This window comes from Oncorhynchus mykiss, chromosome 27, assembly GCF_057628025.1.
Source record: "Oncorhynchus mykiss isolate SJ-2025 chromosome 27, ASM5762802v1, whole genome shotgun sequence".
NCBI classification, from domain to species: Eukaryota; Metazoa; Chordata; class Actinopteri; order Salmoniformes; family Salmonidae; genus Oncorhynchus; species Oncorhynchus mykiss.
In genome coordinates this window covers 49,352,501-49,365,495 of record NC_143048.1, presented here as the reverse complement: position 1 = coordinate 49,365,495, position 12,995 = coordinate 49,352,501, and the positions used below count along the sequence as shown (strand labels likewise).

The 12,995-nt window shown below is 47.1% G+C and overlaps 1 protein-coding gene across 2 annotated transcripts in view; it reads right to left on the bottom strand.

The window, feature by feature from the left end:
* LOC110503028 (teneurin-4) overlaps nucleotides 1–12,995 on the bottom strand; it is a 332,490-nt gene that overhangs the window by 234,130 nt on the left and 85,365 nt on the right. For both annotated transcript variants that reach the window (XM_090224046.1, XM_090224045.1), the window contains one exon: nucleotides 4,156–4,275. In XM_090224046.1, coding sequence (XP_090080172.1) covers nucleotides 4,156–4,275 — 120 coding nt within the window. The remainder of the gene's footprint in view (nucleotides 1–4,155; nucleotides 4,276–12,995) is intronic.

Sequence of the window (12,995 nt, the reverse complement as noted above, 5' to 3'; positions counted from 1 at the left end):
GTGTATATAGCCAGCCAGTAGTATTGTGTGTATATAGCCAGTCAGTAGTACTGTGTGTATATAGCCAGGCAGTAGTACTGTGTGTATATGACCAGTCAGTAGTACTGTATGTAAATGGCCAGGCAGTAGAAGCAGGTGGAGTGAGGGGGATGGTGATGATGATGGTAAAGGTTCTGCTCTCCCTGCTGTGAGGCCACAGTCCACATGGTGTGCTTTGTCCGTTTGTACACCACCCCCGACCCCGCACTGCCTCCACATCACACTCCAACACATCTGGACAGCTCCCCCCCAGGCTTCCTGGTCTCCCAGCGAGCAGTTCAGCTCAGCCAATCAACGAAGGGCTTCTCTGCCCTGGTCGTTATCAATCATGACACTGCCTTAAGCCATGTGAGTAACTCTATTCAGCTACCTCACATCAGACCGAATATCATACCTCATATCAGACCTCACATCAGACCTCATATCAGACCTCACATCAGACTTCATATCAGACCTCACATCAGACCTCATATCAGACCTCACATCAGACCTCACATCAGAACTCATATCAGACCTCACATCAGACCTCACATCAGACCTCACATCAAACCAAATATCAGATCTCACATCAGACCTCATATCAGACCTCACATCAGACCTCATATCAGAACTCACATCAGACCTCATATCAGACCTCACTGCTCCAGACCTCATATCAGACCTCACATCAGACCTCATATCAGACCTCACTGCTCCAGACCTCATATCAGACCTCACATCAGACCTCACATCAGACCTCATATCAGACCTCATATCAGACCTCACATAAGACCTCACATCAGACCTCACATCAGAACTCATAGCAGACCTCACATCAGACCTCATATCAGACCTCACATCAAACCTCATATCAGACCTCACATCATACCTCATATCAGAACTCACATCAGACCTCATATCAGACCTCACATCAGACTTCATATCAGACCTCATATCAGACCTCTTATCAGACCTCACATCAAACCTCATATCAGACCTCACATCAGACCTCATATCAGACCTCACATCAGACCTCACATCAAACCTCACATCAGACCTCACATCAAACCTCACATCAGACCTCACATCAGAACTCATAACAGACCTCACATCAGAACTCATAGCAGACCTCACATCAGACCTCACATCAGACCTCACATCAGACCTCACTGCTCCAGACCTCATATCAGACCTCACATCAGACCTCACATCAGCCCTCACTGCTCCAGACCTCATATCAGACCTCACATCAGACCTCACTGCTCCAGACCTCACATCAGACCTCACATCAGACCTCATATCAGACCTCACTGCTCCAGACCTCATATCAGACCTCACATCAGACCTCACATCAGACCTCACATCAGACCTCATATCACACCTCACATCAGACCTCACATCAGACCTCATATCAGACCTCACATCAGACCTCACTGCTACAGACCTCATATCAGACCTCACATCAGTCCTCACATCAGACCTCACTGCTCCAGACCTCATATCAGACCTCACATCAGACCTCACTGCTCCAGACCTCACATCAGACCTCACATCAGACCTCATATCAGACCTCACTGCTCCAGACCTCATATCAGACCTCACATCAGACCTCACATCAGACCTCACATCAGACCTCACATCAGACCTCACATCAGACCTCATATCACACCTCACATCAGACCTCACATCAGACCTCACATCAGACCTCACATCAGACCTCACATCAGACCTCATATCAGACCTCACTGCTCCAGACCTCATATCAGACCTCACATCAGACCTCACATCAGACCTCATATCAGACCTCATATCAGACCTCACATAAGACCTCACATCAGACCTCACATCAGACCTCACATCAGAACTCATAGCAGACCTCATATCAGACCTCACATCAGATCTCATATCAGACCTCACATCAGACCTCACATCAGACCTCACATCAGACTTCATATCAGACCTCACATCAGACTTCACATCAGACCTCACATCAGACCTCACATCAGACTTCACATCAGACCTCATATCAGACCTCACATCAGACCTCACATCAGACCTCACATCAGACCTCATATCAGACCTCATATCAGACCTCACATCAGACCTCACATCAGACCTCATATCAGACCTCATATCAGACCTCATATCAGACCTCACATCAGACCTCACATCAGACCTCATATCAGACCTCACATCAGACCTCACATCAGACCTCACATCAGACCTCACATCAGACCTCACATCAGACTTCATATCAGACCTCATATCAGACCTCACATCAGACCTCACATCAGACCTCATATCAGACCTCATATCAGACCTCACATCAGACCTCACATCAGACCTCATATCAGACCTCACATCAGACCTCACATCAGACCTCATATCAGACCTCATATCAGACCTCACATCAGACCTCATATCAGACCTCACATCAGACCTCACATCAGACCTCATATCAGACCTCATATCAGACCTCACATCAGACCTCATATCAGACCTCATATCAGACCTCATATCAGACCTCACATCAGACCTCACATCAGACCTCATATCAGACCTCATATCAGACCTCATATCAGACCTCATATCAGACCTCACATCAGACCTCACATCAGACCTCATATCAGACCTCACATCAGACCTCACATCAGACCTCATATCAGACCTCATATCAGACCTCACATCAGACCTCATATCAGACCTCATATCAGACCTCATATCAGACCTCATATCAGACCTCATATCAGACCTCACATCAGACCTCACATCAGACCTCATATCAGACCTCATATCAGACCTCACATCAGACCTCATATCAGACCTCACATCAGACCTCACATCAGACCTCATATCAGACCTCACATCAGACCTCACATCAGACCTCATATCAGACCTCATATCAGACCTCATATCAGACCTCACGTCAGACCTCTCATCAGACCTCAATATCAGACCTCACATCAGACCTCACATCAGACCTCATATCAGACCTCACATCAGACCTCACATCAGACCTCATATCAGACCTCATATCAGACCTCACATAAGACCTCACATCAGACCTCACATCAGACCTCACATCAGACCTCATATCAGACCTCATATCAGACCTCACATAAGACCTCACATCAGACCTCATATCAGACCTCACATCAGACCTCACATCAGACCTCATATCAGACCTCACTGCTCGAGACCCACAGGGAGTACTTTAACGCTAACAGATCAAAGGGTTTAAACAGCGTCTGAAGTTAAGTTGTTACTGATACAAGTGACACCCAATCAATTAATCTAGTAGCTTGTGCTAGTCATTGTCAATTCATCAATGACTGTTTCCACAAGAACTGAGAGGAGGAGGAGAGGAGAAAAGATAGGAGGAGAGTAGAGGCGAAGAGGGGCAGAGGAGGTGGAGGCAGAGGAGGGATGAGGGATGAGGAGGGGGCAGAGGAAGAGGAGGAGGGGGGATGTGGAGGTGGGCGGGGAGGGGGCAGAGGAGGGAGAGGGGCAGAGGAGGTGGAGTCAGAAGAGGAGGAGGAGGAGGCGGAGGAGGAGGGACGAGGAGGGGGTGAAGGAGGAGGGGGGCGGAGGAGGAGGAGGGGCGGAGGAAAGTGGATAGACAAGAAGATGAAAGATGGAAGGAATGTGGAAAAAAGAGGCAGGGGTGCAGGTTGTGTGCAGGGAGGGAGGGAGGGAGGTAGGGAGGGAGAAGGAAAGGAAGGAGGGAGGGTGAGTGAGGAGGGAGGGAGGGCAGACACTAATGTAAGTGTTGGGGGTTGAGAGGGTAAAGAGAGGGACTTTGAGAGCAGAGAGCCATCCATGATAAAGGGAGGGATAGGGGGAGGGAGAAATGGAGGAGATAAAGAGTGTGTGTGTGTGTGTGTGTGTGTGTGTGTGTGTGTGTGTACTCTGTGTGTGCGTGTGTGTGTGTGTATCTAGAGGTCTCACCTGCCGTCCTGCCTGGTGATTGTGTGTGTGTGTGTACTCTGTGTGTGTGTGTGTGTGTGTGTACTCTGTGTGTGTGTGTGTGTGTGTGTGTGTGTGTATCTAGAGGTGTCACCTGCCGTCCTGCCTGGTGATTGTGTGTGTGTGTGTACTCTGTGTGTGTGTGTGTGTGTGTGTATCTAGAGGTCTCACCTGCCGTCTTGCCTGGTGATTGTGTAACCATATGCAGGGTTGTTGATGAAGCTGATGTTGACACCAACGAGCGGCGTTCCATCTGACGTTACCACCTGTCCACGAATCACACAGGCATGGCTACGGAGAGAGAGTGAGAGAGAGACTTTTAAACTCGGACAAAACAGAGATGCTTGTTCTAGGTCCCAAGAAACAAAGAGATCTTCTGTTGAATCTGACAATTAATCTTAATGGTTGTACAGTCGTCTCAAATAAAACTGTGAAGGACCTCGGGCGTTACTCTGGACCCTGATCTCTCTTTTGAAGAATATATCAAGACTGTTTCAAGGACATCTTTTTTTCCATCTACGTAACATTGCAAATATCAGAGACTTTCTGTCCAAAAATGATGCAGAAAAATTAATCCATGCTTTTGTCACTTCTAGGTTAGACTACTGCAATGCTCTACTTTCCGGCTACCCGGATAAAGCACTAAATAAACTTCAGTTAGTGCTAAATACGGCTGCTAGAATCCTGACTAGAACCAAACATATTGATCATATTACTCCAGTGCTAGCCTCTCTACACTGGCTTCCTGTCAAAGCAAGGGCTGATTTCAAGGTTTTACTGCTAACCTACAAAGCCTTACATGGGCTTGCTCCTACCTATCTCTCTGATTTGGTCCTGCCGTACATACCTACACGTACGCTACGGTCACAAGACGCAGGCCTCCTAATTGTGCCTAGAATTTCTAAGCAAACAGCTGGAGGCAGGGCTTTCTCCTATAGAGCTCCATTTTTATGGAATGGTCTGCTGATCCATGTGAGAGAGGCAAACTTGGTCTCAACCTTTAAGTCTTTACTGAAGACTCATCTCTTCAGTGGATCATATGATTGAGTGTAGTCTGGCCCAGGAGTGGGAAGGTGAACGGAAAGGCTCTGGAGCAACGAACCGCCCTTGCTGTCTCTGCCTGGCCGATTCCCCTCTTTCCACTGGGATTCTCTGCCTCTAACCCAGGGGCTGAGTCACTGGCTACTGGGGCTCTTTCATACCGTCCCTAGGAGGGGTGCGTCACTTGAGTGGGCTGAGTCACTGATGTGATCTCCCTGTCTGGGTTGGCGCCCCCCCTTGGGTTGTGCCGTGGCGGATATCTTTGTGGGCTATACTCCTTGTCTTGTCCTTGGCCTTGTCTCAGGATGGTAAGTTGGTGGTTGAAGATATCCCTCTAGTGGTGTGGGGACTGTGCTTTGGCAAAGTGGGTGGGGTTATATCCTTCCTGTTTGGCCCTGTCCGGGGGTGTCCTCGGATGGGGCCACAGTGTCTCCTGACCCCTCCTGTCTCAGCCTCCAGTATTTATGCTGCAGTAGTTTATGTGTCGGGGGGCTAGGGTCAGTTTGTTATATCTGGAGTACTTCTCCTGTCCTATTCGGTGTCCTTTGTGAATTTAAGTGTGCTCTCTCTAATTCTCTCTTTCTCTCTTTCTTTCTCTCTCTCGGAGGACCTGAGCCCTAGGACCATGCCTCAGGACTACCTGACATGATGACTCCTTGCTGTCCCCAGTCCACCTGGCCGTGCTGCTGCTCCAGTTTCAACTGTTCTGCCTTATTATTATTGGACCATGCTGGTCATTTATGAACATTTGGACATCTTGGCCATGTTCTGTTGTAATCTCCACCCGGCACAGCCAGAAGAGGACTGGCCACCCCACACCCCACTCTGCTGCCAATGACTGGAACGAACTACAAAAATCTCTGAAACAGGAAACACTTATCTCCCTCACTAGCTTTAAGCACCAACTGTCAGAGCAGCTCACAGATTACTGCACCTGTACATAGCCCACCTATAATTTAGCCCAAACAACTACCTCTTTCCCTACTGTATTTATTTTATTTATTTATTTTGCTCCTTTGCACCCCATTATTTTTATTTCTACTTTGCACATTCTCCCATTGCAAATCTACCATTCCAGTGTTTTACTTGCTATATTGTATTTACTTTGCCACCATGGCCTTTTTGCCTTTACCTCCCTTATCTCACCTCATTTGCTCACATCGTATATAGACTTGTTTATACTGTATTATTGACTGTATGTTTGTTTTACTCCATGTGTAACTCTGTGTCGTTGTATGTGTCGAACTGCTTTGCTTTATCTTGGCCAGGTCGCAATTGTAAATGAGAACTTGTTCTCAACTTGCCTACCTGGTTTCTTCCTAGGTTTTGGCCTTTCTAGGGAGTTTTTCCTAGCCACCGTGCTTCTACACCTGCATTGCTTGCTGTTTGAGGTTTTAGGCTGGGTTTCTGTACAGCACTTTGAGATATCAGCTGATGTACGAAGGGCTATATAAATACATTTGATTTGATTTGATTTGAGTGAGAGAGACTCAGGGGGAGGCCTGTTACATACAGTAGAGAGAGAGAGAGAGAGAGAGAGAGAGAGAGAGAGATGGTCTGAGGCTCTGGGGCTGGTCCTGGGGCTCTGTTCACAAACACACCCTACAGAGCCACATGACAGCAGCACAATTAGACTCAACCAAATCATGAGAAAACAAAAATATAATTACTTGACACATTGGAAAGAATTAACAAAAAAACAGAGCAAACTAGAATGCTATTTGGCCCCACACAGAGAGAACACAGTGGCAGAATACCTGACCACTGTGACTGACCCAAAATTAAGGAAAGCTTTGACTATGTACAGACTCAGTGAGCATAGCCTTGCTATTGAGAAAGGCCGCCGTAGGCAGACATGGCTCTCAAGAGAAGACAGGCTATGTGCTCACTGCCCACAAAATGAGGTGGAAACTGAGCTGCACTTCCTAACCTCCTGCCCAATGTATGACCATATTAGAGAGACATATTTCCCTCAGATTACACAGATCCACAAAGAATTCGAAAACAAATCCAAATTTGATAAACTCCCATATCTACTGGGTGAAATTCCACAGTGTGCCATCACAGCAGCAAGATTTGTGACCTGTTGCCACGAGAAAAGGGCAACCAGCGAAGAATACACACCATTGTAAATACAACCCATATTTATGCTTATTTATTTTATCTTGTGTCCTTTAACCATTTGTACATTGTTAAAACACTGCATATATATAATATGACATTTGTAATGTCTTTATTGTTTTGAAACGTCTGTATGTGTAATGTTTACTGTTAATTTTTATAGTTTATTTCACTTTATATATTCACTTTATATATTATCTACCTCACTTGCTTTGGCAATGTTAACACGTTTCCCATGCCAATAAAGCCCTTGAATTGAATTGAATTGAGAGAGAGAGAGAGAGACAGAGAGAGAGAGAGAGAGAGAGAGAGAGAGAGAGAGAGAGAGAGAGAGAGAGTGGGAGAGAGGGGATAGAGAGAGAGAGAGAGGGGAGAGAGAGAGAGAGAAGGAGAAAGAGAGAGAGAGAGAGAGAGAGAGAGAGAGGAGAGAGAGAGTGAGAGAGACTCAAGGGGAGGCCTGTTACATACAGTACAGAGAGAAAGAGAGAGAGAGAGAGGATATAGAGTGAGAGAGGAGAGAGAGAGAGAGAGAGAGAGAGAGAGAGAGATAAAGAGAAAGAGAGAGAGAGAGACTCAGGCCTGTACACTAGAGAGTAGAGATTGAAAAGTACACTATAGCACGGCACAGTAAATGACTCTCTTCTGCTGCTGAATGGCAATCTATTTCCATAGCTGGAACACATATGAATAATTCAACAGATACAGAAAGGAAAACAACAGTAGGAACAATAGCATAAGTAAATAGACAGAAATAAAAACAGAGAAATCCCCTGGTATCAAACTAAGGGCTTGTAGAGGTTCTCAAAGGGCTTTTCCTTCCTGATCCTGAGAGGAAAACGTTAATGAGAAAGCTTCACATGGCCACCCGGACTATTTACATCCCCCCCTCTGTACCGTAACACCCTGTATATAGTCTCCACATTGACTCTGTACCGTAATACCCTGTATATAGCCTCCACATTGACTCTGTACCGTAATACCCTGTATATAGCCTCCACATTGACTCTGTACCGGTACCCCCTGTATATAGCCTCCACATTGACTCTGTACCGTAACACCCTGTATATAGTCTCCACATTGACTCTGTACCGGTACCCTCTGTATATAGCCTCCACATTGACTCTGTACCGTAACACCCTGTATATAGTCTCCACATTGACTCTGTACCGTAATACCCTGTATATAGCCTCCACATTGACTCTGTACCGGTACCCCCTGTATATAGCCTCCACATTGACTCTGTAACGTAACACCCTGTATATAGCCTCCACATTGACTCTGTACCGGTACCCCCTGTATATAGCCTCCACATTGACTCTGTACCGGTACCCCCTGTATATAGCCTCCACATTGACTCTGTACCGGTACCCCCTGTATATAGCCTCCACATTGACTCTGTACCGTAACACCCTGTATATAGTCTCCACATTGACTCTGTACCGGTACCCCTGTATATAGCCTCCACATTGACTCTGTACCGGTACCCCCTGTATATAGCCTCCACATTGACTCTGTACCGGTACCCCCTGTATATAGCCTCCACACTGACTCTGTACCGTAACACCCTGTATATAGTCTCCACATTGACTCTGTACCGGTACCCCCTGTATATAGCCTCCACATTGACTCTGTACCGGTACCCCCTGTATATAGCCTCTACATTGACTCTGTACCGTAACACCCTGTATATAGCCTCCACACTGACTCTGTACCGGTACCCCCTGTATATAGGCTCCACACTGACTCTGTACCGGTACCCCCTGTATATAGCCTCCACATTGACTCTGTACCGGTACCCCCTGTATATAGCCTCCACACTGACTCTGTACCGTAACACCCTGTATATAGTCTCCACATTGACTCTGTACCGGTACCCCCTGTATATAGCCTCCACATTGACTCTGTACCGGTACCCCCTGTATATAGCCTCCACATTGACTCTGTACCGGTACCCCCTGTATATAGCCTCCACATTGACTCTGTACCGGTACCCCCTGTATATAGCCTCCACATTGACTCTCCTACCGGTACCCCCTGTATATAGCCTCCACATTGACTCTGTACCGGTACCCCCTGTATATAGCCTCCACATTGACTCTGTACCGTAACACCCTGTATATAGCCTCCACATTGACTCTGTACAGGTACCCCCTGTATATAGCCTCCACGATTGACTCTGTACTGGTACCCCCTGTATATAGTCTCCACATTGACTCTGTACCGGTACCCCTGTATATAGTCTACAGATTGACTCTGTACCGGTACCCCCCTGTACATAGCCTCCTACCCTTATCTATCACCACTATAGTGGTTAACCCCTATCTATACCCAATATGGAGGTTAACCCCAGTCCTACCCCTATCTATCCCCATTATGGAGGTTAACCCCAGTCCTACCCCTATCTATCCCCATTATGGAGGTTAACTCCTATCTATCCCCATTATGGAGGTTAACCCCAGTCCTACCCCTATCTATCCCCATTGTGGAGGTTAACTCCTATCTATCCCCATTATGGAGGTTAACCCCAGTCCTACCCCTATCTATCCCGATTATGGAGGTTAACTCCAGTCCTACCCCTATCTATCCCCATTATGGTGGTGAACCGAAGTCCTACCCCTATCTATCCCCATTATGGTGGTTAACCCCAGTCCTACCCCTATCTATCCCCATTATGGTGGTGAACCCCAGTCCTACCCTTATCTATCCCCATTATGGTGGTTAACCCCAGTCCTACCCCTATCTATCCCCATTATGGTGGTTAACCCCAGTCCTACCCCTATCTATCCCCATTATGGTGGTTAACCCCAGTCCTACCCCTATCTATCCCCATTATGGTGGTTAACCCCCGTCCTACCCCTATCTATCCCCATTATGGTGGTTAACCCCAGTCCTACCCCTATCTATCCCCATTATGGTGGTTAACCCCCGTCCTACCCCTATCTATCCCCATTATGGAGGTTAACCCCTATCTATCCCCATTATGGAGGTTAACCCCTATCTATCCCCATTATGGAGGTTAACCCCTACCTATCCCTATTATGGAGGTTAACTTCAGTCCTACCCCTATCTATCCCCATTATGGTGGTGAACCCCCGTCCTACCCCTATCTATCCCCATTATGGTGGTTGACCCCAGTCCTACCCCTATCTATCCCCATTATGGTGGTTAACCCCAGTCCTACCCCTATCTATCCCCATTATGGTGGTTAACTTCAGTCCTACCCTTATCTATCCCCATTATGGTGGTTAACCCCAGGCCTACCCCTATCTATCCCCATTATGGTGGTTAACCCCAGTCCTACCCCTATCTATCCCCATTATGGTGGTTAACCCCAGTCCTACCCCTATCTATCCCCATTATGGTGGTTAACCCCAGTCCTACCCCTATCTATCCCCATTATGGTGGTGAACCCCCGTCCTACCCCTATCTATCCCCATTATGGTGGTTAACCCCTATCTATCCCCATTATGGTGGTTAACCCCAGTCCTACCCCTATCTATCCCCATTATGGTGGTTAACTTCAGTCCTACCCTTATCTATCCCCATTATGGTGGTTAACCCCAGGCCTACCCCTATCTATCCCCATTATGGTGGTTAACCCCAGTCCTACCCCTATCTATCCCCATTATGGTGGTTAACCCCAGTCCTACCCCTATCTATCCCCATTATGGTGGTTAACCCCAGTCCTACCCCTATCTATCCCCATTATGGTGGTGAACCCCCGTCCTACCCCTATCTATCCCCATTATGGTGGTTAACCCCTATCTATCCCCATTATGGTGGTTAACCCCAGTCCTACCCCTATCTATCCCCATTATGGAGGTTAACCCCAGGCCTACCCCTATCTATCCCCATTATGGTGGTGAACCCCAGTCCTACCCCTATCTATCCCCATTATGGTGGTGAACCCCAGTTCTACCCCTATCTATCCCCATTATGGAGGTTAACCCCAGTCCTACCCCTATCTATCCCCATTATGTTGGTTAACCCCTATCTATCCCCATTATGGTGGTTAACCCCAGACCTACCCCTATCTATCCCTATTATGGTGGTGAACCTCAGTCCTACCCTTATCTATCCCCATTATGGTGGTTGACCCCAGTCCTACCCCTATCTATCCCCATTATGGTGGTTAACCCCAGTCCTACCCCTATCTATCCCCATTATGGAGGTTAACCCCAGTCCTACCCCTATCTATCCTCATTATGGAGGTTAACCCCAGTCCTACCCCTATCTATCCCCATTATGGTGGTGAACCCCAGTCCTACCCCTATCTATCCCCATTATGGAGGTTAACCCCAGTCCTACCCCTATCTATCCCCATTATGGAGGTTAACCACAGTCCTACCCCTATCTATCCCCATTATGGTGGTTAACCCCAGTCCTACCCCTATCTATCCCCATTATGGAGGTTAACCCCAGTCCTACCCCTATCTATCCCCATTATGGTGGTTAACCCCAGTCCTACCCCTATCTATCCCCATTATGGTGGTTAACCCCAGTCCTACCCCTATCTATCCCCATTATGGTGGTTAACCCCAGTCCTACCCCTATCTATCCCCATTATGGTGGTTAACCCCAGTCCTACCCCTATCTATCCCCATTATGGTGGTTAACCCCAGTCCTACCCCTATCTATCCCCATTATGGTGGTTAACCTCAGTCCTACCCCTATCTATCCCCATTATGGTGGTTAACCCCAGTCCTACCCCTATCTATCCCCATTATGAGGATAGATCGGGGTTTAAAGCTACATCTATTTTTGCAGTAGTGCCAAAATCGTGTCCCCAAACAACTGGTTCACTGCCACCCCTCCCTCTTTAATTAGACCTGGGCCGTTTCTGATAATTTTTTCATGCATTTGTGGTTCTTAAACAGTCGACTCACACCGGAGACAATTAACACAGGGTTGTATGTAAGGGACTGCCCTCGACTCGTCCTTACTAGAGGCAAGCTCATTCTCCCACCTCCAAACACACACACCGCTCCCCAGGCAAGCTCATTGGTTCACTCTGTGGTACTCCGTTCCCCAGGAACGAGAGCTTTAAGCTTGTCCCCTTCAGAGGACCTTGGATCAACTGAACAGAGCAGACCATGACGTGTGTGTGTGTGTGTGTGTGTGTGTGTGTGTGTGTGTGTGTGTGTGTGTGTGTGTGTGTGTGTGTGTGTGTGTGTGTGTGTGTGTGTGTGTGTGTGTGTGTGTGTGTGGCTTTTTAAAATAAATCTGAGCAGCAGTCTTCTGTAAACAAACCAGGAATAAAGTAGTGCACTATATAGGGAATAGGGTGTATCGAGCTCTGGTCTAAAGTAGTGCACTATATAGGGAATAGGGTGTATCGAGCTCTGGTCTAAAGTAGTGCACTATATAGGGAATAGGGTGTATAGAGCTCTGGTCTAAAGTAGTGCACTATATATGGAATAGGGTGTATAGAGCTCTGGTCTAAAGTAGTGCACTATATAGGGAATAGGGTGTATAGAGCTCTGGTCTAAAGTAGTGCACTATATAGGGAATATGGTGTATAGAGCTCTGGTCTAAAGTAGTGCACTATATATGGAATAGGGTGTATAGAGCTCTGGTCTAAAGTAGTGCACTATATAGGGAATAGGGTGTATAGAGCTCTGGTCTAAAGTAGTGCACTATATATAGGGAATAGGGTGTATCGAGCTCTGGTCTGATTTAAAGTAGTGCACTATATAGGGAATAGGGTGTATAGAGCTCTGGTCTAAAGTAGTGCACTATATATGGAATAGGGTGTATAGAGCTCTGGTCTAAAGTAGTGCACTATATAGGGAATAGGGTGTATAGAGCTCTGGTCTAAAGTAGTGCACTATATAGGGAATAGGGTGTAT